The sequence below is a fragment of the Pezoporus wallicus genome, unplaced genomic scaffold (assembly GCF_028554395.1).
Source record: "Pezoporus wallicus isolate ANWC-B61680 ecotype Strahan unplaced genomic scaffold, APGP_CSIRO_Pwel_v1 contig_5069, whole genome shotgun sequence".
Taxonomy (NCBI): Eukaryota; Metazoa; Chordata; class Aves; order Psittaciformes; family Psittacidae; genus Pezoporus; species Pezoporus wallicus.
In genome coordinates, this window is record NW_026642361.1 from 9,041,435 (window position 1) to 9,068,606 (window position 27,172).

General features: G+C 40.9%; 1 protein-coding gene across 2 annotated transcripts; it reads right to left on the reverse strand.

The window, feature by feature from the left end:
* Positions 1-291: 291 nt before the first annotated feature.
* On the reverse strand, positions 292-13,996 carry HELB (DNA helicase B). Of its 2 annotated transcripts, none has more exons than XM_057429489.1 (13): positions 13,801-13,996; positions 12,158-12,532; positions 11,217-11,443; positions 9,025-9,897; positions 8,352-8,523; positions 7,301-7,442; positions 6,251-6,381; positions 5,221-5,305; positions 3,860-3,919; positions 3,397-3,601; positions 2,386-2,520; positions 1,703-2,152; positions 292-687 (listed from the first exon to the last, which is right to left on the reverse strand). In XM_057429489.1, the coding sequence occupies exons 1-13, from the start codon at positions 13,994-13,996 to the stop codon at positions 601-603; spliced, it is 3,138 nt and encodes a 1,045-aa protein (XP_057285472.1). In that variant the 3' UTR covers positions 292-600. The 2 variants fall into 2 exon arrangements, with proteins under 2 accessions (XP_057285472.1, XP_057285473.1); XM_057429490.1 differs by lacking the exon at positions 13,801-13,996 and adding an exon at positions 11,750-11,915 and having other exon boundaries at positions 12,158-12,274.
* Between the last annotated feature and the right edge of the window lie 13,176 nt (positions 13,997-27,172).

The following is a 27,172-nucleotide window of genomic DNA, read 5'->3' on the forward strand; positions in this document are numbered from 1 at the left end:
CTGACTTCTTACCCAGATCATTACCAGCATTTAATTCTGAGCTGAAGCAGCAATGGCAAGTTGTACATCTCTCTCAAGTACAAAGTGGGGGAAAACTTCTGTCACTGGTTGCAACTTCCTTGTTCTTTCTAATCTTTTAACAAGATTAAAACCCATAATCAATGAAAACTTCATGCCCACAAACCTGCCACACCAGAAACATCCAAAGTCCCCTTTGTAAACTGTTTTTTGACTCCCAAGAGCAAACCACAGTTTTGGTATATGCAACAAGTTCTCAGCAGTTCTGGAGATGGACAGATCGTGGTATGGCCAGCTAGTCTTCAAATCCAGAAATCACCAGCTATTTTTTATGGAACATCTGGATCCTCTCATTCTTCACTGAAACAAAATAATTATATTTGATGACCAACACACCCTTTTTACCAAAGGGCAGATCACTGAAAAGGGCTTACTTTAAAACAAAAAAAGCATGTACTTTATAGAACATGCTAGTACGGGAAAGCCTACAGGAAAATTATCTGCAGAACCAGCTTCTCTGCTCCGAATTCTTGAATGGAACAGGTTCAAGAAAGATTCATAATGAGGACAGTCTATTGGCTGTTACTTCTTGAAAAGCTTCCTAGGAGTTACGTGACCCAAAGTTAGATTCCTAAGTCTGGAAGACTGAAGTGGGGAATCTTCTGCTCTCTGTCAAAACAGAACAAAAATGTTATCAGTGTTTGAACTAGAACTAAAATCATAGAATCACAGCATGGTTTGGGTTGGAAGGGAACTTAAAAGATCATCTAATTCCAACCCCTCTCCCATGGGCAGGGACACCTTCCACTAGATTAGGCTGCTCAAAGTCCTCTCCAGACTGGCCTTAAACACTGCTAGGAATGGGGCAGACACAGCTTCCTTGGTCAACCTGTGCCAGAGTCTCTCCACCATAGTGGAGAGTTTCTTCCTAATACGTAATCTAAATCTCCCCTCTTTCACTTTAAAGCCGTTCCCCCCTTGTCCTGTCACGACATGCCCTTTTAAAACATCCCTCTCTAGAATCCTTGCAGGTGCCCTTTAGGAAGACTGTTATAATGTCTCCCCTAAGCCTTCTCTTCTCCAGGCTGAATAACCCCAGATCTCTTAGCCTGTCTTCGTAGGGGAAGTGCTCCAGTCCTCTGATCATCTTTGTGGCCCTCCTCTGGACTTGCTTCTACAGGTCCACATCCTTCTTATATCAGTGGCCCCAGATCTGAACACAGTAGTCCAAAAATACAGTAGTGTCCTCAAAAACAGTTTTTTTTCCCCATGACAGAGCTCAGAAATGAGACATAATGAAAAAAACACCTATTAGGCATGTCTGACTGTATAAAAACGGCTTCACCAATTAAATTTTATATAAAACTCTTACAGCATGTCTGCTCTTAAAAACAGACTTCTCCATACAAAGAGTAAGTGACTCTAGCCTAAGCTACTCATTGGAGAGATGTGTCGGCTAATAAGGTGTATAAATTTGCTACTATTGACATTGTTAACTTATTTTTTTCATATTACTCTGGGAAAACGCCTGCCAAACTGAACTGCTTTACCAGTTACTGGGGATCTGGAAAATTATTAAATAAATAATGGTAAAACAATCGTAACAGTAAGAAGGTGATTTGTGGTGGTTAAAGACAGTGCAGAGTTTGTTTTAAGCCTTCCCAGTTCAGAGATCGATACTCACCCAGGGTGTTTTCATAGCATCCTCGGACTTCTCTGCAGGGGTTTGTTGTCTTTTACGTGGGCTTTGCTGCAAAATGTCTGTCTGCTCTTCTTTAATGAGAACTGCTGACTCTTCCTGTTTAATCAAGTCTGTTAGAGATTCAGGTGGCTCAGGAGCACCTTGGGTTAGACTAACAGACTGAGTCTCAAGCTCCTGACTTAACCAGCCGTTGGTCAGGGGGGACGAAGCATGTCCGGGACAGTTGCTCCTTTCTGCAATTGCCTCTCTCAAAAATCTCTGTAAGTGAGTTTTTCTGGGCACATTCTTGTTAGTGACCGCTCTCCTGAGGTGAGGCTCTTCTGCTATAACATAGACACGGCAACATCCTCTGGTCACGGCTGTGTACACATGCTGCCAGTGCTGACGGCCAGGGTTGCCAACCACATAGACAACAGTTTTCTCCTCAGAACCCTGAAACATGTTTAAAAACGCCTTATCAAAGTGAGATCTCCAGTAAGTAGCTGAAAAAAAGACACAAAAACAAGGAAGGTGGAGGCAACTGCAGATACTCCCAAGAATATCTGCTATCCTGCATTCAAGGAATTTTAGTTTCAAGAGACCCTCTGGCTCTTTCACATGAAAATACAGTGCATTCACAAGGCCATAAGAAGGTTTTATCAGCTCACAGCTGCTTTATTTTTTACCTGAAATGTGTGAATAGTTCTGGCCCATGCATGTTTTATGTGGCATAGCTTCTTCAGTGCCTTATACTTCACAGTGTATGTAGAGCCGTATGTGCTGCTGATGGTTAGTAAGCGCTGTTTATTAATTTCTACATCCTAAAGAAACACCACAAGAACACTCAGCAGTAAGCTTGTATCAGCAGTTTCACCTGAGTCCATACATCCGTGTGTATCCATATTCCAGCCTTCCCTGAAATTACTGCAAAAATAGCTGCAATATCAACCCAGTGAAATAATTTCAGAAGACGGTAAACCCAAAAGACAGCTATCTTTCAACTGACCACCTTGAAGGAAAAGTAGTTTCACTTTACAGGGCCTTCCCTAACTCCTTCTGTTTAGGAAGGAAAATGCTGACTAAGGTAGTTTTAACCCTCAGAAAACTGATACAGTGAATACAGTGAAATATAACAATGAGGCCACTTTAATGATTTACTGCCATGAAGGCAAAGAGCCGACTCTCTCCCACCAACCCTATATGGTGCCCCATCCCATGCACAAGTATTAGTACTTTCACTGGACCATCTGCTGAGTCAATTCAGCTCACTGAAGCCAGCAAACAAATACAGAGGTTTTGCTGCTCTATTTTTTTGGTCAGCTTAGTTTTCTAAGGATCCTGATCTTAGATTAGGGGAGAGCTCAAAGCTGTAACAGCTTTATTCTTTACTTAAGACTTCTACCTATATCCAAAACATTACCCATTTCAATTACATTTTAGTATTTACAGAACATATTTACACTGGACACGAGCAGATCAACTGAAACACATTTCACAAAAATGCTCTGAGACGTATTTTAATTCTCCATTTTGAGTCTGCTTCTTTCTTCCTATTCACATGATTGTTTAGCAGAAACACTAAGTATGTGCTGTGGACTAAAAACAACACTGCAAATTGTTTTGTTCTGAGCATTCTACAAGGACTGAACTAGTTACCATTGGGGGGTTTTGTGCAGGTTCTTGCAGCTAGGACTCACCTCTGTTATGAAAAATATGTCTCCATTGCACAGTCGTTTGCCCTCCTCAGCAGTGTCTGCAGTGAGGGTGATTTCTCCACTTTTGCGTTCACAGTGATAAGGACCCTCCCCAAAACCACAGTCTGGCAAGAGATCCTTGAGGTACGTATTCCTTGTGCAGGAAATCTTGTCATCAATTTGAAATAAGAGACGGTTTTTATGGTCTCTAGATTGGAGAAAGAAAGAGGGAGAAATGCATTTATAAAGTATGCATTTACCATCTCTCAATATCTCTTACGTCTCCCCTCCCTACACTTGGGCCAGATTAAAAACCTTAATAACGTTCAAAACCAGTTAAGACAACTCACATTTCAAAGATGTTTCTTGAATTTTTGTAAAACTTTTGGGTAAGAAACAGTCACATGGAGTTAACACCATGAAAGTGAGACTGTTCACAGGAAAAAAATGCAAAACACTGGCTTACCTGGTTAAATGATTTGAATAGTGTTGGCAACAAAGTTCATTTATTACATCGCAATCTTGCCTACATTGTACAAAAAAAGAACAAGAACAAAATCATGATGTAGAAGGAACGGTTTTGTCTAAATACCACAGAAAGGTAAGGATGTTTGTGCTGCATACCTAGATTAGCTAGATTTGTTTTTAAGACAAAGAGGAAAACTAAACAAAACTAATCCTGGATATATTATTTTCTGTCTGTGGATGTATTAAAAATAGTCAGAAGATTTATTTGCTTTTTAAAGACCTGGAATTTTACCTTTTAAATGCAGATTAAGTACCTATATTCTAGAGGAATCTTTTATGGAAACCATTAATAACAGACTGGAAAAATAAAACTGATTTCAGAGTTACTCAGCATTCACAACAAGCAGGTGAACTAGCTAAACTCTATAAATTGCTTATTTGTGCACTAGTAACCTGTAAACAGTTGGTGGGGTTTTATTGCTGAGAAAAGGTTCTTCACAAATAAAAGTAGTAGTCTTTTCTAAAGTACCCTTCTGTGCAGAAGTATAAGTTTATGGACTATTGGTACTACTGGACCATACTATGAGGCCATACTATTCAGGATAACATGATGGTTCATGTTATCAGTGGTTAGCAAACTTTCCAACCTTTCTTCAAAGCATCTAAGAGCCCTACACCCTACCCCTTCTTAAATGACAAGTATTGTGCTTCCAAATATCCAAGCTGGATATCCAAAGTGCATTTGCCACTGTACAAAAAGAGCACTAATGCCCATCAGATTACAAGACTGAAATACGGCCCTTGTCACACAGTCAAAATGCAAGTAGCTCCTGTCATTTGGTCAATGTCCGCCTGTGGCAGAAGCATATATAGACAGTAGGTTACATGTACCATCACGCACCCTGGAATTCACATCTACCACAATGGGATACTTTTGAAAATGGACATTTCTTTGTATTTTGTGGGTTCCTCCTGAAGATGAGACTTCCTTCTCCTTTCACTTTTGGAGAACACTGCGCTATAACAAACACCAGAGCACAGGCTCTCAGAGAATGTACTACAAAACCTGACCACTTACGATGTCCATCCTTTGTTTCTTTAACATGAACAGTACAGATGAACATGAACACAAAGGCAAAAATGGTAAGGCAAAGTAACCTTAAGCTTATAGAAAAATGAAGCAACTCTCCATGGAGAGACTGGAGGCAACCAGAAGGTACAGGAAAAGACACCTGGCCTGTTCTCTCCAGTAATTTTATGATATTGCCACTAGTCTCTACAACTCAACACATTCAGGTAGGTTCAGATCATGGCTGCTAAGCAAGGATTTTTTCAATGTCTGCCTACATGCTCTATTACCTTCTGAAAGCGATGAACTGTGATTGTTTGGCATCCTGCAATCCTGGTCCTTTTTTAAGTAAAGTCTTTATGGCAGTTTGCAACTCTGTTTTAGAAGTCATAAAAAGTAAGGCGTTAAAATATGCAGAATAATATAAGAAAAACATAATTCAATATGAAACTGCCTTTGCTTATTTCTTGCGTCAAAGACATTTCAAGTTGTTTAAAAAAAAAACAGAAAAGAACATAAAACACAAAAACACACCCCTCCCAAAAATTAAAATGTGAGAGACAAGATTGATATGGAATAAGAGAAATTCTAGTTTATCTGTATTAAGCAGCTGCACAGAGCATATTTCATACAAAACAAGGTTTGGATATAGCACATTAAAGAGGTAAAGATAAACCGATACAGGAGAAATCCAGGTTTAGTATTATTTGCTGAGTAAGTTACTACAGTAAGGTAAGGCGATAATAGTCACACTTTTTTTTTTTTACACCACATCCTCCTTGAAGCTTTTTGATGCATATTAAGTAGCGGCTCCTCAATCCACTTATCCAATAAAGGTCAAAAAAACAAAAGCAATGGCCCTAATCCTAACTTGAAAATATGTTTAAAGAAATACTTGTTCTCTGCTTCCGTTTTCCTAACTTGATTCTAGAGTTGGGCGCACATTCCTGTCCAGCACCATCCTGTTACAGATGCTGTTTACTCAAATTACTGAAAAATTTAATCTTTTAAAGTCTGACAGCTCCACCTACAATAGAAAAAGACAATCACACTTGTTTACATTGATAGAAGCTGCCATCCCCCCCATTTCAAAATGTAACTAACTGGTGAGCTGGAGCTCTACAGCGTATCCTTTGCACTTACAGGTTTTGCTGCACCCACTTACAGAAAGCTAAACTATAGGTAAACTATGAATCTAGCATTTAAATTTATACCACAAACAAAACTAGATTAAAATTTTCCCCAAGTGCTAGTTTCAGCCAAACAGTCTATGCTTTACCAAAGGGAAATCAAGATTACAAACTGAGTGTACACACGTACTGTCACAACCCCCGCCAGCAGGCAAAGCAATGAAAATGAATTTTTTCTCTGGGCCTGGCATTTTCATTTCCTCATCCCAAGCAGAAACTTCCAGCACCTCATCAAATTCAGGAAGCTGCCGGTGAGAGATTCTTGACCAGAGAAGTGGAGAGAAAACAGAAAAGTTACTTCCAGTTAAAGGAGTCCTGTGTAACATCATCTGTATCAGCCTGAAATTCACCATTTATATAATTTTGGTCATCTATAGTACATACATCAGGAACACTTTCTTCTAAGCATAACTTAACTTCACAGTAAAAAAATGGTAATCTATCCTCCAAACACTTCAGCACTACAGTAGATACTAGGTGTTCTTACTTCTCATGGTAGCAGACTGGAGTAACACAGAAGTGTTAGAAAGAAAAAGAGTGTTTGTAAAACATTTGGTAGTCCAGAATATTCTCAGCTTCCAAACAACATCAAATGGTCTTGGGCACTTGGACCTAGATACTGCTGCTTGAGGTTTAAAAAAGAAGTCATACACTGACAGTAAATAGGAGTATTTCAAGTCCAAAAGTAATGTAAATGCTGGAAACATTCAGCAGTTCTGGGTATTAATACAAAGAAAAAAAAGGAAACTACGATTTAATGGCCCTTGGCACCTAAACTCTCAATGTAATTCAGTCTGTTTTAGCTGTTGTCACACTCACCAGAGGTATCTTTAAGACTTCCTTTATAGGGAAGCAATTATAAGTCAACACATACACAACACGTTTGAAAACAACAGAGAGTATTTAATAGTGAAATTCGAAATTCGTCCCATAAAATTCAAGTATATTCCATCACACATGTTTATCTCCAATACCTACACTCCTGCAAAAATCTGTGGGGTTCTGCCGTTGCTGTTTTGGGTGGCTGTTCCATTTGCTTTTAAAAACAGTGTTACTGATTTTTAACAAGAAACTATAACAGAAACAGTAATGTAGAGTCAAATCTGGATGCACTACTGTTTTGCAGGTAAAGGACCAGCCCACTACAAGAATGCTTCTTACATACGTAATGAGACCCTACCTTGATGCATTATCTACAATTAGTTGTGATTCAGCTCTGTGATTAGTTCGCAGTTCCACAGAAAAGCCTCTTGATTTTAGACCCTCAAAGATATCAGCTAACATGTTTCCTGGGTCTATGCTTGGTAGCTGTCTAGTATCACCTAAAGAGAATGCATATTAGTATTTGTGAGAAGCAGTAACAGATCATCTGTTAAAAACCCAACAAAACAACCCCACACTGGAATTAATAAATTCTCAACCCTCTATGTAGCAACATGCTTCAACACAATTCACATGAAATAAAACTTCCAAGAATCTAAGAAGCTTTGTTTGGGGGATCAGGCTGTAGCTTGAATTTCATAAAACTCAGCAATGCTTTACTAGCAGGTGCAAATCCCTCTGCATAATAAACACTGACAGTGAGCACATCTTATTCAAACACATTTCGAAAGTTACATATTTAAAAGCAAATGTTATGAATGGCATGCCAAAAAGCAAACCTCTGAGACAGCAGAAAATTTTCATTTTATACGTGTCTCCCCTTCTGAACTAAACCAAGATATTCCTAGCATTAAGAATGACATGAAACCTCCCTTCTAACAAGAAATTAAGATGTAAACACTTAAATTTAGGGAAATCAGAAAAGTTTTCCAGTTGCAAGATGTAATAAGCCATCACATGAAGTCATAATCACAGAATCTCAGAATGGTTTGGGTTGGAAGGGAATTTAAAGATCATCTAGTTCCAAGCCCCCCCTGCCATGGCCACGGATACCTCCAGTAGACCAGGTTGCTCAAAACCCCGTCCAGCCTGGCCTGGATAATACCTTCGGAAGTAGACAAAATAGTGCTAAACAGGGAAGGGAGATACTGATATTTTCATATTGACAGTTGAGCTAGAAAACTCTCTCATATGACCTTAAGAATAAGCAGAAATATCCAAGTGCAAAACAATGTAACATTCTGGGGTATTTAAGAGACTCAGTGAAAGCAATAATAGCTCTGATACTTGCACTGTATATTGTGTTATTATTAAACACTGTATAATCCTAAAGTTGCTGCTTCACTTACCTAGGATAATAAGTTTGGCAAGCTGAGCATGCTCACATAAGAGTTTTAAAACCAAACTCAGAATGCGTACAGACACCAAACTTCCTTCATCCACAATCAGAACTGTCACAGTAGAAAATTTCCATTGCTGTAATTGTTCTCTCTGCCTCCACGATCTAAAACTATAGATTATCTAGAAACAAACAGAAATAAATCAAGTTCTGACATGAATCAACTGTCAACAACTGTCTTATAAAGGCAGCCAGACTGTAGAATCTTCTAATGTTGTATTTAGAGCTATCATCTGAAATTCTGAGCTTAAAACTGTCAATACTCAGACTTAAACTTTCAGGCTTAATTTCCTCCCTGGAAAAACAAACCCCAAAACAATAGCTGAGAAGCTAAAAGGACCAGATGCCTTAGAGAGGCACAAATGAGAGATGTGTAAGTAGAAAAAAAAAATAACAATCGAAAACCAAAGTTACAGCAAACAATTTATTTCAAATGACTGATCTACAACTCTCCAAAACGTAACACTGACAAGTTGTACCTAAGCATTAGGTAAGGGTTTCATATGAAAAGTTAAATCACAAGGTTTTGTTTTGGGTTTGTTTTTTTTTGCAAAACAAGAACAGACAGTGTCAAAAGGCCCTTCAGAACACAATTTAAAAACAAACCAAAAGAATGTCCTTACCTGATGCAGTGTATATGCAGGAATATTAGTTTTTTGACTCAGAAGGCCTGCAGCCCTCCCTGTAGGTGCAGTAAATAGTACATGCAGATTTTTTTGTGTGCATATATTCTCTGACTCCCCATTAAGATCAAAGGTATTCCATTCCTCAGACGCATCCAAGTCTTCTTCAAAGGCCTTAGAAGCAGCTTCCACTTCTTTTTCCATCTGCTTTAAGTGACGAAAAAGGTAGCTAACTATTGTACTCTTTCCACAGCCTCCTTTTCCACTTATGATTGTGATGGGATTAGAACAAATCTTCTCCAAAGCAATCACCTGATCTAAGTCCAACTCTGCTTTACTCTGTGTATCAGATGTAGACCCCACTTCCTTTTCAGCAAAGTGATTTTCACAATTATGACTGTCTGGACTATTTTCTTTCATATGTTTCATTTCATGTGCCTGGGTAACATTCACTTTGGTATCTACCATTTCTCTTGACATCTCAAAAACACTAAGTACCTTTTTCACATCAACATCCAGTTTCCACGAGTGGTTTGACATAAGGTCACCTACATACATTGCAATGTCTTTTTCAGATTTATAAAGATAAGGCAGAAACACTAGTTTTTTCTCCTTAATCACTACGCTCTGATCTTTCAAAAATTCAAGAGATTGCCAAACATGCTCGATGGACATATCTTTAGATACAAAATGAGCTAATTCATCTTGATCTTGATAAGTGTGACCCATTTCTCTACACCGTCTCTTGAGTTGATCATACAGAATTAATGCGTTCTTCTGCAACTCAGGGATCCTCCAGAGGAGATGTTCACACTGACAAAATGCAGCCCACGTTGCCTCACAGTAGGAAAGTTTCAGTTCTCTGTAGATGATCTTCTCCCCAGAAGGAATAAAAACAAGTATGTATTTATTTCAGAAGATGTTAACCTCTTACTAACATTCCTCCTGGTAAATACAAATTGTAATCTCTGAATTATTTATTTTTCATAATGTATGAAGTTATAATGCTTTTCAAGCTACACGAAAGTAAGATGGAATGATAATTCCTCTCAGTCACCCTTCTGTATAAACCAGAAACTTTTAAAATCAAAAACCTGGCAGATAAACTGGGTATGAGGGAGAAATCATGCACACCTGATTATCACAGTTTCAAGTGAAGGCACAAAACCTATAGAAACAGAGCACAGGAAAGGCACTAGCAGAATACTGTACCCAATTCTTAATATTCTACTTCAACAAATACATAACCCTTACAGAGACTGCTGCAAAACAGTCAAAGACTGGGATGAGCAAAAAACATGAAAGAAAAATTAATTGGACTTGCTGAGCCTCAAGAGAAAAAGCTAAAGAGAGTCTTCAAGCAATAAAAAAACCCGGCAGTGAGAATGCAGGTCTTTGGAACAAGAAACAAGAGCAACAAGTCTACTGCATTAAGGAACAGTCAAACTGGACATCAGGAAAAAGCTTTTAAAAGGAAAAGATGTGAAACACTGGAATACATTGGCTAGAATGCCGAAACGCTGCAATTGGAGCTCTTAAAGACAAGTCAGAACATCTGTCAGTAAAAGCATTGGGTAGCCAAACCAGAGGGATTAAGTTCACGTCTGAACTATTAAGCCATAGCTGCCATCTGAGGTACAGGAGTGCTAAGGTGAGGTGCAGCAGTAAAGCTGCACAGCAAGTATAGTGAAGAAAAACAGGAAGGCAAGCAGCAACTGCAAAAAAACTTACAAAGAAAGAACCAACAGACCAAATGACCTCTTAAGAGGTCATTAACTTATCTGCCTTACTATGAAAGCATAGATACTGTTCTATTCATTAAGAATAGAAAATCTCATTTCCTGGTATAAAACTGAACAACTGAGGGGTTTAAATCAGCTTTCTTACTTTCGGGCCCATTACCTCAAGTATTTAACTTTCTCCTCTTTGCAGAAAAGACTAAACAAATGGTTGTAACAAAACCACTTTTAAAATCTTCCAAGATTAATTTGTTGTAGACCAACTGGAAAAAAACCCAAACACCAAACCTTTCCTAAAACTGAGCCCAGTGCATTGCCTATTTCCAAACAAACCAAACTTACCTCCTACAAATGCCCAGTTGATAAACTGAACGTAACTGAAACAGCATTCAATCCAACAAATGCTCTAATGTAACAAACCCCATATTTTTTACCCAGCTTAACACTACTTACCCTGCTGAATCCAAGTTTCCACAGCTCATTCTTTAAGATCTCATCCAATTTTGTTAGCATCTTGTCTTGAAAATCCTCTTCCTCACTATCTGTACCGCTGTTTTCCTCAGTCTTTCTTTGCCAACACACCATCTCCAACAGACAGCAAAAATGGCGTGGCAGAAGAATCGGCAGGAACTCCAGTATCATAGGAAAAGTCAGAGCTACCAATGCTGCCTTTCCTGCAACTGCACACACCATAAACCAAGACAGCTTTCAGCAATACATGAAGATATTTGTAACGACAATTTAAAAAGACTCTGGCTTTTATCCTTCTGCCTCCACTGCATCCAAAACATCCCCAATTTCTTTCACTTTCTTATTCTTTGTAATCCTAAAGACTGTTTTCCTTGCACTGCCTTGGGAAAAAATAATGGAAACAGATGACAAAAACTGCAACTAAACGTACTCATTTGGAAAATATGCATTATGCACTCGGTTTAAACTGTGTACTCCATTTTGTCAGTTCTGACCTCACCACACCTGCCGCTTACCTAATTTTCAGACAGATGTACAGAAGCTTAAAATCCAAAATAAGAGGCTTCTAAATCTGTAGTATCATATGAGCAGAGAAACTCAGGAAAACAGTGCTCTCCACTGGCTTTCTCAATGATCCCAAACTTAAGCTATCACTTTCACCACTTGTATCAGTCTTGGGATCTGCAAAAGGGGGATAACAAAACTGATGTGCCCTAAATCTTGCTAAAAAACAAATTTCAGAAGTGAAACACATTTCAGAAGAAAGTGAGACTTTTAGAAATTTATCTCTTGGAAAACAAAGAATTTTTGCACATTCAAAACCATCTGAATATACACTTCATATGAAGACAAGTTAGCTTGAACACAGTATCTAAGACAGAACTCACTCATTAACTTACAAACATAGCACAGGATGTACCTACATGACTTCGAAACATAGTAGAAGATGTCGTAATTCTTGGTGTCTCTTTCTTTAACCCCTGCCTGTAAGTGTGAAACTTGGAACTCTTTTAGGGTGTTTTCAAGATTTCCAAAACTCAGCACAGACTCCGCAGGAAGCCAAGCAAAAAACATTTCTCTAAAACACTCTGGAACTTCACATTCCTTAAGAAAGAGCGAAAAGACTTGTCGGTTGTTTTCTTCTATATCAGTCCGCAGAAAATACGACGGATATCCTTGCACAAAGTACTTTGACCCCAGTTTTTTAGCTTTAACATTAACTCTCCACCAAGGGCCAATTAACGGAAAACGTCCAACTACTTCATACTTCTTTTTAGTGTTGTCTTCTTGTATAATAACTGAATTGTCAAAAAGAAAAATAAAGCCATTGTAAATTAATAGTCATACAGATTAAAAACTTGATTAAGAGAGTTTTGCTTGTTTAAAGCTTATTTTTATCTTTTGTAGAAGTTGTATAGTAAAAGTAAAGCAGGAAGTTCCATAAACTTCCTGACGTCAGCCCTTCCAGGAGGCTTTAAAAACAAAAGCAAAACCAACCTCAGAAACAAGCACCGAAGCTGCTTCTCCAGGAGTCTGAACTACAAAGTTAAAAATGCATATGAACATTCAGCCAGTTAAACACACCGGCATCTGGTTTAATATCACCTTTTATGCCAAGACAAGTTTGCAATTCAGTTTTAGGCAGTTTTGCCGCAAAATATCCCATCACGGCACCTGCATTCTCTTCACACGCATTTGTATACCAAGTACTTTCTGTAACTGAAACCACAAAAATTATAAGCAATTCAAACAAGTTCTTAACACTTCATATGACCTCGTTTGCCTCCTGTTTCCATCCCCTTTCCCTCACAAAAATAAACACACCGTTCCTCGATCCACAACACGGAACTAAATGCTACAACCAGCACAAAGTGCACTCCCACGTTTAGCAGGACCCCTTCTCACACCATCAGCATGCCATCAGCTCTTAGGTCTGTAACAACTTGCCCATCTGTTCTCCCCTTGTTACCTCAATGAATTTTTTAATCAATTTTTCGATACAATATTCTTGTTATGCAGAAGTTGCTCCTAGGTCCCCTGCTTTTCCAGGTACTGAACGGACCGCAGGGACTCATTAATGTTCAGTACCAACACCCTTGCATGTCATAAAAGATTTTTAAAAGCCTTTTCTTTGTGTGCGGAGTTAACCTGAATGTTTTCTTACTGCTCCAATGCCGTGGCCGTATATAAATGCAAACGACACTACCCTTCTGCGACCTCCGTAAGATCCGTCACTCACTCCGCATCGTGTCCTCTCTACTCGTAGTTCCCAGCACCCGGGGAAGGCGCGAGCTCGGACGTGGTTAACTTTTAAAGCCTTGTACCTCAGCACTGACCTCCTCCCGCCCGCACCGAGGGCTCTGCCCCGCACAACCCCCAGCAGGCGGCCGCAGCGGCGCCCCCTCTCCGCAGCACACTGCCCGCGCCGCCGCCATTCCCACAGGACCCGCCGAGCCGGCCGCCGCTCTGCAGCTCGCTCCCCGCACCGGGCCCACGCCCGCCTCCGAGGGAGGCCGCGGGGGCTGCCCCGCCGACCGCTCTGCGCTGAGCTACCCCCGCCCCTCACCGGCTCGACGAGGGGGCAGCGCGGCCGCCAGCTCCGGCCCGGAAGCGTCCAGGAGCGCAGCCTCCACCAGCTGCGGCTCCTCCTCTGCCTCCTCGTCGGTCTCTTCCTCCGAGTCCCCCACTGCCTCTCGCCGCAGAGGCAGAAGTACCCCCCACAACTCGACCGCTGGCCCAGGCCGCTGCCCGGGCACCGCCATGCCTCTACCGCGCCGCGCTGACGGTGGGATCCCTTCGTCCGCACCGCGCCCGGCGCGGAAGGAGACGTCGAGAGGGACGGCTCCGTGCGGCCCTGTGGCACCCTGTGGCAGCGGGGCCCAGGCGGGCTCTGGCCGGGTACTGGTGGTGACCGCAGTCCTGCTGTGCTCCCGGCGGTCCCGGATAAGCTGAGGAGGCCGTGCCGCCTCGGGAGGTGCGGGCTTTACAGGCCGTTGGAGCCCGGCAGATGAGCTGTGGTGAGGAAACACAAAATTGGCGCCTGGAGGGGGCAGGAGAGCAGAGGATCAGTAACTGCGGTGTGATCTCCCAGAGGTGGAAGGAACAGGCGCTGGGTGTACGCGTGGGTGAGCCCGGACCCTGGCCCTGGCATCGTTTGTACTCGTACGTGGGCATCCTACTGCAGAAATAGCGCATTTGTTAATAGATTGGTGATAATTCTGTGTCTTTACATGACCCAATCGCAAAAACATCAAATCATGAAAGCAGATTTCGAATCTGTGGTATTGTATTTCACCCAGTTGCTTCTCAAGGTCATGTAACATTTTAAAGGAGAGACAAAAGCTGTAGGTGCAAGTGCAAAAGAATAGTGGATTCTTTTCATCTGAAATTACATAAATGGATAGTTTTGCACTCCAGACCAAACTGCAATGTAAAAATGCCCAATATGAAGCTAAATATAATGTACCAGTCTAGACACAGCAGCAGACAGGTTGCCCCGCTTCTAAGAAGCTGCCAGCAGCATGGGCAAACCCTTCAAAAGGGTAGCAAATGTTATTTGTACATATGCTTAGAAAAAGGGATATAAAGTCCATAAAAATATTACATTTCCTTTTTGTCTAAGCTAAAAGAGACCCAGTCCTTTTTCCCATTTGTTTGTGACTCTTTCCCATGCATGATCCAGCAGGCGCTCTGTCCTTTCTTCACTACCTTGTCACAAAACTGAGGGCCTTCAGCTCGCTCACGAGTAGGAGCACGGACTCTCCCTCTGTCCTAGTATGGTTCTCTGCCCCTTTCCCCTTGCTGGGAATACCTGCATTAGTGTGTTAGTACCAGTACTTGTAAATACAACTTTCATGATTTTCAAAACCAGCCGCACATCTCATGGAAACAGAGTCTTGAGGTAGTTGGTTTCAGTTCTTGTGAGTTAACTTTAAACAATGGTATTCTTTCTCCAACTTAATTCGCAGATAATGAAATAACTGTAAAATGGGAGGCTGAAAACACATGGCCTATAAAAAGGAGACAGACGAGGGGACGGAGACATTCATGTTAATTTACAGAATATAAAGCATTAGCTTACTGATACTAAAGTGCTTCACAGTGTTATGCAGTGATAGATTTGAATCAGTGTTTTAAGATCCTTTTTTCTTAGGAAACATCATTTCACATTCAACTGTGTATTTGTGTGAGTACCCCCCATCTGTTCTGAAAATACAAATTTAATACCATATTCAGCAAGCCTGAGTCTAGAATTTCCTTGTGTTTCTACAGTCCCTATGCTATACATGCTGAATTCCTGCATGGTGTCTTACATTTCTATTCCTTTGTGTCATTCAGCTAAGGAAATATACTACATTATGAAGACTGAGGAGCAGATACTTAAGGTCAGATGTATCCTGATTATGAACGGCTTCCAGCGTGCCCAGCTTTAAATGGGTAAGTCTTGTTTTTCAAAAATGTGGCTGTTTGCAGCTTAGGTGAAGTAACATCAGTTTTCTAGAGCTAGGTGGTCAAACACTGGGAATGAGGAGATCCTTTTGAAAATTGGTGACAGAATGATTTGCTTATCTCCACAATATAGATAAGTTTAAGGTTCCTGTCTGCTTCGTTTTCTGCCCTCCCCTTACTCGGTACTGCTACCTGTGCAGTCAGAGAATAGAAGCTAAAGTAAATCTTCGATTTTATGAAGTCAGTGGTAAAATTGTTAACTCTAATACAAGAAGCATTCCATCCATGAAAGTCATAAGAGTGAAAGATAGAAAAATGAGCAGTTGTATAGATTTAGAAATTTACAACAAACATGTGCAAGGAAACATTGTTAAGCATTAAAAAACAGATGAGCACAAGACCAGGAATCAAAAATTACTCTGCCATACAGGTTTTAAATCATAGTTTGAAAAATACCTTGAGATCTTAGATTACCTTTGGGGACTAGATTTTTTTCCATCTGTCTCACTTTAAATTCCACCCCAAAACCCAAGAATGTACAGTAAAATGAAAACACGCTTTGACAACCTTATGATTTTACCTTCTAATGCACCATGATATAACTTCCATGATAATTCGTAAATCTTAGAGTATAATCTGACAAGACTTGCTATATTTCTTAATGTTACCCCATGCCAGACATCCCCTTTAAAGGGACCATCAACTGGAAGCCCTCAGAGCATGAAATCAGGTGATGTATCTAGCACAGCAGGAAGCAGGAATAGCAGAGTTTTAACTTTTGTTCATCTTGAGATGGAAGTGTTTTGGGGTTTTCCACATGATCTTTCAGGGTGCCATAGAGGGATCATTTCCACAGCAGTACTTTTGAGGAGGGGAAATTATGGACAACACAACCCAGCCTAGGTGCCTTTCATGATGCTGAATTCAAGTGCTGATCCTGAATAACAGTCAGCTATCCTTACTGCTGGCAATGAGCTTCCTGGAAAATGACATGAGGCCCAGGAGTTGTCAGCTACTTACCAGCATGACAATGAATTTTAGAAGATGTCGGACATACCATGAATGAGAGAGATATGTCTCACAGGCTTTATTAAGTATCACACTGGCAGAGCTTGAGATGTATGTATAAAAAGGTGAGAGTTGTTACAAGAACATCATATTGCGGCATACTTAATAATTGTCTAGAAAAGGGGCTTTCTGAAAACTTGAGAGTTGTAGGATTGATCCCCCTGGTCAGGACAGATAGAGTGAGTTGACTGGAATTCTGCCAGTATAAACGACAGCATTAGCAGTAATGTTGAAGTCTGCTTGGAAAACATGCTTGGCATTTTCAGAGCTTTAGGAAGTAAGACAAGTTCTTTGTGTTTAGTTCAAAGTTCTGACACAGGACTGCTCCCTATTATAGGCTTCAGAAGAATCTAAAACAACACAGCCTTTTCATTAAAAAAAAACCGAAGCCTTGATGCAATGTGCAAAGGAAATGGTTTGAAATAGATATAAAAGAATCATACTTAAAAAGACCTGTTTCTAAAATGCAGAGGAGAAACAAACATGTTTGATAATATCATAAAGGTTATAGTCCTCTATATAGCCTATATAGTCCTCTGTGTAGCCCTCTACAATTAAATCCCTTTAAAAAAAGTTCAGCAATGATGGGTTTTGTGCCTTGGCTACTGGTTTGTGTTTCCTAGCTTTGTGTAGCATTCTCTCATTCTTTCATCTGTAAGAAACATAAGACATAAACTGTTTCAGTGTTCCCTCGGGGCACATAGTATTTAACATAGAAGCCAGAATTGCTTTGTAAAATAGCAAATGCTCAACTATTATTGGACATAATCAAATCCTTATTGTGTACATTTATACTCTTCACATGCCCAGGCTAGTAACATTTTAAGAACCTAATGCAGTGTGTTGTGTAAGGCCACTTATCTTGTTCTTTGGCATTGATGCAGCCATCCTGAATTTCCTTAAGCTATCTAAAAGGGCTTTGCTGCTATGTCACAGCCACATCAGCTCGTGCTGCATCAAATTGCTAAGTACAGTGTGTTTGACAGACAATAGCATTCTCTCTTGATGAGACCCAAGAGAGAGGAACTTGATTCAAGGGCCTAGGAATATTAAGTAGGACCGGTATTCCTAGGAGCTGTTAATCAGCATGTTATTTTTGTGGTGAACATGCTGGGATTATTGGTAGTGAGCATGCTGGGTACACTGCTGTGAATTTTCTTCTTTTGCTTAAGGAAACTTGTTACTATAGGAATGTTAGGCTTACTTTTAAGAATCAGTAAGTGTCTAGTGTCAAGGTTGTCATGAAAATGAATACTAAATCTGTTGTGACAAGCCCTTACCTACCTTTCCTATAGTTGGTTCTTCGTGGCCATTCGTTTGCTGTGCAAAGGCACATAGATTAATTTTTAAAAGCAAATTCAGAAATACTTTCTCTGGTGTTACAAAGCTGACTTCCCCAAAAGCCTGATAGCAGAAAGAGAGGTCTCATTCTTATTTCTTCTCAAGACCACAAAAACTTTGCACCATCTGGCATGTATTTCCCCTTATAGAACGGTGACCTCACCTGTAAGATCAGTTACTTTAACTTAACCACACTGCTGCAAAGCATTAAAAAAATGGTGCTACAAGTTTCTTTTCTGCGTCTGAGGGAAGAAAAAGCAACCCCAACACACAAAAAAAATCTGGGTAGAATGGCTGCTGCTACAGACTTTAAAAAAGATATAGCTGTTTTAATAATTAAATGTATGGGTACAAAAAGTTCCACTTGAATATATTGCATTCATTCACCAAGCTCCATGTTGTGCTTACAGTTTTGTATTTCTCAGGAGAGAATTCAAAGCTATTATATAATTCTCCAGGAACAGATAAAAACTCCCTTAACAATGTTTTGCAGTGGATAATACTTTGCAGTGCAGTTTCAAAGACAGTCTGTATCTTGTTAGCTTTTTAAAAAAATAACGCCACAACACAGCAAAAACCAAAACCCACCAAACCCCCCCTACATTATCCCAGTGTGTTCCATTAATGAAAAGGCTAAGGAAACAAACAAAAAAAAAAAACCAAACCAAAACCAAGAAAATCAAAGACCAGCTTTCCTATGGAATTCCTGAAATCCCCCAGTGCTATTTGTAATGAAAGTAGGTAACTAATAAGCATCTGATAATATTTTGGTTTGCTGTTTTTTTTCTCTCCTGTCATAATTAATGGTTTGGAGGAGAAATCGTTTGTGAATTACAGAAGTCTGCATTTTTGCAAGAGAATCCAAAACTGTTCATTTATGTTTATCACTTATGGAGCTATGTTGCTCTGTAATGGCATAATTTCTATATTCCTGGTGAACCAAACAGCGAAAGATCTAGTTAATAAACTCAATGAGAAATGGATCTCAGAAAACAAAATGAAAACTCTGTCTTTTGAGACTGTCAAATAAAAGGATATTAGTAAATATGTTTTAAATACTGTTCTGTATTTGTTCATCTTTTTAAGACAATTTGATAACAGGGAAGAGTAAATGGGGGGTGTTTCCCTCAGACTTCAGTACGTTGCTCTGTTTTTATTTTTTCAATTTTCCTATGCAGGTCACCTTACTGACAGCAGCATATGACTGTGGGATGTGATTCTGCACCCAGTTTACATCTATATTTGCAAGCTAACCTGGGCCAGAACTGGGCTGAAGCAGAGGTATGCTGTTGTCTACACTGTATGCAGCTGTGGGAACACTGGCATGGTTTTGCCTGTGCCAACAAGCACCATCCCAGAAGATGCCTGGGCCCTGAGAGCATTTCTCTGCCTTCTTGCAGTTCATCTTCAGGACCAAAGAACAGATTCTGACTGTTTTCTGGTTCACAGGTAGCCACTAAAGCTTGCCAAGAGAAGTCATTTACCTGTGTACAGTTCTACTTTCCAGCTGTTTGCCACCAAAGGCCACTGCTCACATTAGCTATATAAAGCCCTACTTAATGTTTAGATCTGGAAAATATCTGTAGCCAGTTTCTCCCAGTTTTAACTGGAGCTTTTCTTGAACAAGGACTAAATAAAAACGAGTAAGAACTTTCACAGTTTGAGGTTTGAGCCTGTTTCCAGGGGGTCCTTTGAGAGCCTTTCCAGTTACTTCCCTTAAGCTGGGCTCCTGAGTTTAGCTATTGATCTTCCTTCATAAATAAATCAATCACTGTTGTGCACTAACTTTTTTGTTAGCATTCCTCCAATATTTCTATACTTTCATGGTAATGAATTTAATGCAATATTCTTCATGTGGACTTACAAGCATAATGAGACAATTGAAGTGCTAGGATTACAGCTAAAAACATCTTAAATGCAACTGTTTGTCTTTTGTAACAACAAAATTAATGAATACAGAGATTAACTTCTTACTAATTTTCATTCTTCTCTTTTTCCTTAAACAGCCATTCCCAATAGGTGTTCTGTTGGAAAAGCAAAGGTTCCAAGGAGGATGTACAGATTAAAAAGGATGAGTCAGGAGCAGATGAGAGACAGTAATAGAGCCCATCATTACAGGAAAGAACTTCACAGTCCTCCCATTCATCTCAACTGCTTCCAGGTCTGGATAGAGAGTAACAAACTAAACCCTGCTTTCTGTTTTTGTGTAAGGCACTCTGATGCAAAGTGCTTCTGGGTGGATAATAGAAAAACTGAGAAGAGTGGTGAGATCTCACTGATCGATGCTGTCAAGCAGCAATGGGCATAAAGGTCAGAAGGGTTTTTAATCCACTGGGATTTAATGGCACTATGCACTTTTTTCTGCAGCTAGCTTCTGTCCTAAATAAACAACCTGGAGAATGGAAGTAGTTTTGACAGGAGGGATATGGCAGCTCTGAACTTTATAATGCTCAGATAACACTGTGCTGTGTCATGTATATCATATGGATCAGAAGACACTCATGGAAAGTGAATGCCTGATGACAGCCAAATTGCTCAAACCATGTTGGAGGAGAGGAGGTTATTATAGGAAAAAGAGTAAAGAATAAAACTTCCTTTGGGGAGTCCTCACACAAAGTGAAAATTAAGTTTTCTAGACAAAAATGCCAGAGACATGATGGGCTGGTAGAAATGGACTGTGTTTTGGGATTGATATGCTGCTGCAGTTAATATCCTTTTTCTTTGGAAATGTGTGAGACCTTTAGCAATCACTGCAGGCCAGGACTTTGTTATGGCTGAGAAATAAAATTACAGGATTATTTTTTAAAACATAATAGATTTTTCAGTCTTGATTGCATGTAGCAATTCCTTTGTGATCCTGCAACCAGAACCTGTTTACTGACTCATTTCCTCCCCTTTTGTTGATACACAATTATCTTACACGTTAACACTATATGTTGATATATATAACATTGTATGTTGATACACAAATATCTAGAGAATTGCACTCTGCACTTTGTAGGGCTATTTCACAGTTTTTGTTTGGTGTAGCTTTTGCAATGAACTTTGTATTTCTTCTGAAGCATAAAATTGGACATGACATATGGCAAACAGACTGAGATAAAATAGAAGGGCAGGTTTGGTGTGGAGCTTTAACATTTGCAACTCAGTCAAGATTTCTCCTATAAGTGATTACAGAGTTCGCAGTGGTAGCCATGGTATGTAGGAGTCTCCTCCCAGCATCTCCAGTCACAAATCTCTCTGGGGTAGCTCAGGGAGATGAGGGGCAACATAGGCAAATCTGGGGGCTACCTTGAACAGGAGGATGAAAAATTTTAGAAGATGCCAAATTATTGAGAAATGGGGGAAGTTCTGAGCATTGAAAAGAAAAAGAGGTCCTTTCTTCCTGAGGATGCAGAAGGAAAAAGTAGAAGATTCATCTAAAACAGAGCAAAAGAAGGCAGGCTGTCCATAGCTGGTTTTCAAGGAAAAAAAAAAAACACTACAGTTGAAATCTCCATTCTTAATAAGCACTGCTGTCTCACAGAAGCTCGTTTAGAAACCACCTCCTGGCTAGAGTTTTGATTAGTAATTATGAGCAGGTTTCCTTTCACTGACAGCTTTCCAAGGAGAAAGGCAAAACACTGACTTGAATCCACTGGTAAATCCCACCCCTTACAAAGCTAGTAATGAATCATGATCTCTCTTTCACTGTATCAGCACTACTCGCACAGTGTTCCTAATGCCCCAAACAGTAATGATGCACATATTCCATACCGTGAGATCTTTGCATCCAAAATTACTTGCTTAAGAATAAAATGGTCCCGGAAAAGTTAACAGAGAAGATTATTTCTTGACATGACATGCACCAAAGGTTTTCTGACAAATAAAGGAATATTTTTACTCTTCCTTCTGCTTCGAGTGTGACTCTGCTCATGTAACAGCTATTCAGAGGATAATACAGATTCATTTATAGTAATGTGATAGAATTTAAAACTGTTCTCTCTTTTAATTTAAGAGAGCTGTTCCCATGAAGCATACTTGTGTGATAACATACTTGTATTTTTGGTTCTGAAGAATGGAATTTGCTACATTCTGACTCGTTCTGCCCACAGGTGAAAGTGCTTAAAGGAGAACCCCTGAATTCTTTAACACGATACCAACAGACACTTATATTCACACTCTATTTTTATTACTATTAAGGTATAGTCAGTAATTTCATGTCAATACATGAAACGCTTAATTAGATTTAATATTCTGATACTGAATTAACAAAAGACAACATGCATGAAAGTGTACCAGGTCATTCTTCCACAGTGTGTTTCACGGTAGAATTCCAATTTCACATCTGTATTTTGAACTGTGTCAACTCCACTGAGTTTGAAAGAAGGTGGTGTTTATGAAGTATTTTTCAGTGATTGTAAGACCAGCCCAGTGGGATTCAGGATGTTTACCTTCCAACATAGTACTGGTCAGGAACAGAACAAGTTTTTCCTTTTTTCCTAGTAATCGTGATTTTTTCTAATAATTTCCATTAAGCCCTTGATATGTCGATTTATTACTTATATTGCTGCTCTACCTTTTGATGAACCACACTTTTGTCCAGTTGCCATGGCAGTAAATGTTGGAGCTGAAACTTCAGACTGGTCAGATGGACCAGATGTTATCGCAGCCTGTTTGTTTCTCCTGCTCTGTCAGGCATCCACCTAGATGAAGCCAGACACCCAATTGTGCGAGTACTCATTGGCTCCTACACAGAGACAGTCCAGTTTAGCAGCTTGCAGCATCAGTTTAGGCTAAATGACCTGTTTCTCCAATGGCACAAATGAAGTGGACTCATGCTAAACATGATGATGTGAGCAGACAGAACAGTTTGGAAGTGATACGTTCCTGATTTTTTTTCATAGAATCATAGAATTGTTAGGGTTGGAAAGGACCTTAAGATCATCCAGTTCCAACCCCCCTGCCATGGGCAGGGACACCTTGCGCTAAATCATATCACCCAAGGCCTCGTCCAGCCTGGTCACCTTAAAGAGACTCACTGATGAGTTAACTACACTCAGGGCACTTTGGTTCTCTTCTTGACTTGTCACAGGGTTTAGGGGAAGAAATCCAGATGAATTAGAAACAGCTATCAGGACAGCAGCTTAAAGATCTTTCTGGAATATACCATATTTATACCTTCTGTTATGCTAGCATTATTTTCCTTCTTTCTCATACCAGAAATGTGAGCTATCTTCATGGAATAAAATACCACCTCAAGGTAAATCATGCAGCTTGTTATTAAAGCTGATCTATCAGAGCATCCAAGCCAGTGCTAAGCAATCTAGCAAGCAGAGGAAATAGTCATTATTAAACTTATGAGTAGCTGGTTCCTAAATCCTATATAATCACTTTTTCTGAGCTGACTTGGGAAAATCTTTTAACGCTGACTCATTCTGTTTGGTATCCACTGTAGCCCAATGTGATAGGTAAGATTTACCTTTCCCCATGCGACTTCCCAGAGCTCTTGCTTCTCAGCTGGTGGCTGAGAAAGAGTTTGTAGCAGTGCATTTCAAACTAGAGTTAGATTTAAGTTCTCCGAAGGCACCTGAATTGAAGCAGAGATTAGGCACATAAAACCAAAAGCACAGTTCAAACCCCCTGTGGCATTCCCTAATTCTGGGATTACTGAAACACCCTGGGTACCTAGCTTATTTATTTCGAAGCTTCCCATGCTTCTGCACATGGACCTGATCTGAACAGCCCAACAAGTCCAACAGGGATCTGGAACTGGGGTGGTTTTCCTCCTAACTTCCCCATGGAGTCTGCTTCAGCAGCTCTCCTAGATACCTAATCCCCTCGTCAAAGATTCATAGGTGCAAAGTAAAAGAAAAGGAGCAAGCTGAAAGCCTGATGGGGGCCAGTCCAGTGCAGTGAGGTCCTGGGGTCACAGAGAACATCTCCAGTGGTTCTTTCATGCCAGATCAGCTCCCTGAGCTTCTCTCCTGAGCTGCAGGCTCCAAGCTGATGCATGTGTGCATCTCCCAGGGTGGGCAGGGTTTCGTACTACGAGTAGGGTAGGCTTCAGGATGTCAGAGCCTAGCTCCAGCTCAAGCTCCCAGAGGTCCGGTCCCTGGAGCGGGAAAGGGGTCTGGGGCTCGCAGAGCCTTTCATCTGCAACTGAGTTTCTCCTCAGGCAAAACTGGAGTCTGGAAAGTCAGAAACTGTAGAAGTAGTGTGACAAGAGAACTCTTCAAAGCTGTCTAAAGCAATTATTTTATGTCATTTTCCTGTAAGATGAAGATGTATTTTTCACCTTGGAATCACTTAGAATGACAGTTACATTTTTACTTTGCATAGCTTTGGGATATTTCCCAGTTCCAGAACAGAATTCTTTACCTTGTTAATCTGGGGGTGTTTGACATTTTTGATGACCATCCCTCATGTTTCTCCCAAGACCCTTTACTAATCAACAGACCTAGCAGGGTATGCTCCCGAAGGATGCTGTACTTTTACATCAGTGACTACTGGTGCAGAATCAAAAAGACTAATTGGTATTAAGTATTCACATAAAATAGAGAACAGTGTAAACAGCAGAAGTCTAAATGTGCTGGAATGACTGCATTGGTTCTTCGTTAGTGTATTGTGAAAACCACACTACCACTTACTCATCCTCATCTGTAACACTGACATCTTCCTGCTTGCCTGCCTTCGCAAGCTGAGCGTCCCTCTTTTTACTCCGTTCTCATCCTTGACTTTACAGATTCCTGCTTGGCACAGAGTTTGTATGTAGGGTTTTTCCTTCCTCTTTGATTTAAAATAGAGGTCGCAAGCACTCAGCAGCTGACATGGTTGGTCTTTTATTTAAGCCATCATTGTTATATTAACAAATTAGAGATAGTTTTCTTACAAGTGCTTTCATCAGACTTCTGCTAGCTCAGAGACAATTTCTCCCAAAATTCACAGGGCTTGTGAAGATGAACAAAGCTCGTAATTGCTCAGTTCTCTGTGGGCATAGCAGATCTCTGCTTCAAAGATAACCACCTAAACCATATATTTAATGCAGTGCAACTTTTATTTCAAGATGCTTTTTATGTATTTCATGATCTTCTGCTACAGTATTATTAAGAGAAGAAAGTCTAGTTTGTTATTGTCTTCCAACAGATGAATCATTACCTGAGGTTTTTCACAGAATCACTGAATCACAGAATGGTTTGAGTTGGAAGGGATCTTAAAGATCATCCAGTTCCAACCTCCCTGTCATGGTCAGGGACATCTTCCACCAGACCAGCTTGCTCCAAGAAGCATCCAGCCTGGCCTTGAACACTGCCAGGGATGGGCAACCACAGCTTATCTCCACCCTCACAGTCAAAAACTTCTTCCTAATACCAAATCTGAATCTCCCCTCTTTCAGTTTAGAGCCATTCCCCCTTGTTCTGTCCCTACATGGCCTTATCAGAAGTCACTCTCTAGATTTCTTGTAGACCCCCTTTAGGTACTGAAAGCTGCTGTAAGGTATTCCATGAGCCTTCCCATAGTCAGGGGTTTGGGTATCTAGAACATGAGGCTCAGTTTGGGAGGCCAGGTCTACTGGGGGCTGGTGGAGCAGTTTTGCTAGGAGGCTTGCCAGACTGGTCAAGGATGCTTTAAAGTAGATGTGTTGGGGGCAGGGGACATCATTCCATCCCAACGCTCCCAGTCAGTTGCCAGCACCTGTAATAAATGCTCGGAGCAATGTAGATATTCCAGCCGCTCCAGCCAATGAGCCGGATTCAGCTGGAGCTCAGATGCCCCTATACAAACGCCTGTATCATGGGGAACAAACAAGAGGAATTAGAGATGCGTGCACGTCTACGGAGGTATGAGATAAATAGACATCACAGAAACATGGTGGGATGGCTCCTATGACTGGAGTGTTGGAATGGAAGGTTACAGGCTCTTTAGGAAAGACAGGCCTGGCAGGCAGGGAGGGGGAGTTGCCCTTTATGTTAAGGATAGGCTGGAGAGTATGGAACTCTGTCTGGGGACAGGTGAGCAGTCCACAGAGAGTTTGTGGGACAGGGTTAAAGGGAGAACAGCGATGGGAGACATTACTGTGGGGATCTGTTACAGACCGCCTGATCAAGGAGAACCTGCGGATGAAGCACTCCATAGACAGATAGGAAAAGCCTCACGCTCGCAGGCCCTTGTTCTCATGGGTGACTTCAACCACCCTGACATCTGTTGGAGGGACGGTATGGCCCGGCACAAGCAATCCAGGAGGTTCCTCGATTGTGTGGAAGACAACTTCCTTCTGCAAGTAATAGAGGAGCCGACAAGGAGAGGTGCCATGCTTGACCTCGTGCTCACCAACAGGGAAGGGCTCATTGGAAATGTGACGCTCCAGGGCAGCCTTGGATGCAGCGATCACAAAATGGTTGAATTCGAGATCCTCAGGACAGTGAGAAGAGCGTGCAGCAAGCTCAGTTCCCTGGACTTCAAGAGAGCAGACTTTGGCCTCTTCAGGAACCTGCTTAGTAAGGTTCCATGGGATACAGCCCTAGAGGGCAGAGGGGCCCAAGGCTGTTGGTTGATATTCAAGGATCACCTGCTACAAGCTCAGGAGTGTTGTGTCCCGAGTAGAAGGAAGTGCAGCAGGAGGCCCAGGAGACCTCCTTGGATGAATAAGGAGCTGCTGAGGAAACTTTGAGGGGAGAAAAAGAGACTTGTAAAAGGTGGAAGCAAGGACAGGTGGCCTGGGAAGAGTACAGGGATGTTGTCTGGGAAGCTAGGGACTAGGTTAGGAAAGCTAAGGCCCAGTTAGAATTAAACTTGGTTAGGGATGTTAAGGATAACAGGAAAGGACTCTACAGGTACATAGCAAATAAAAGACAGACTAGGGACAATGTGGGCCCTCTCTGGAAGCTCTCAGGAGAACTGGCTACCCTGGATTTGGAGAAGGCTGAGGTTCTGAATGACTTCTTTGCCTTGGTCTTCACTGGCAAAGGCTCTGACCACACCACCCAAGTCTGGGAAGGCAGACACAGGGACTGTGAGAATGAAGACCTTGGGCCCACTCTAGGAGAGGATCTGGTTCGAGACCATCTTAAGAACCTGAATGTGCACAAGTCCATGGGACC

Coding starts and splice junctions, on each gene's coding strand:
- HELB (XM_057429489.1), bottom strand. CDS start 13,996: ATGGCGGTGCCCGGGCAGCGGCCTGGGCCAGCGGTCGAGTTGTGGGGG. Junction 5,306..6,250: donor TGCTGGCGGGGGTTGTGACA/GTACGTGTGTAC, acceptor CTTCTAAAACAG/AGTTGCAAACTGCCATAAAG. Junction 2,153..2,385: donor GAACTATTCACACATTTCAG/GTAAAAAATAAA, acceptor AACATGTTTCAG/GGTTCTGAGGAGAAAACTGT.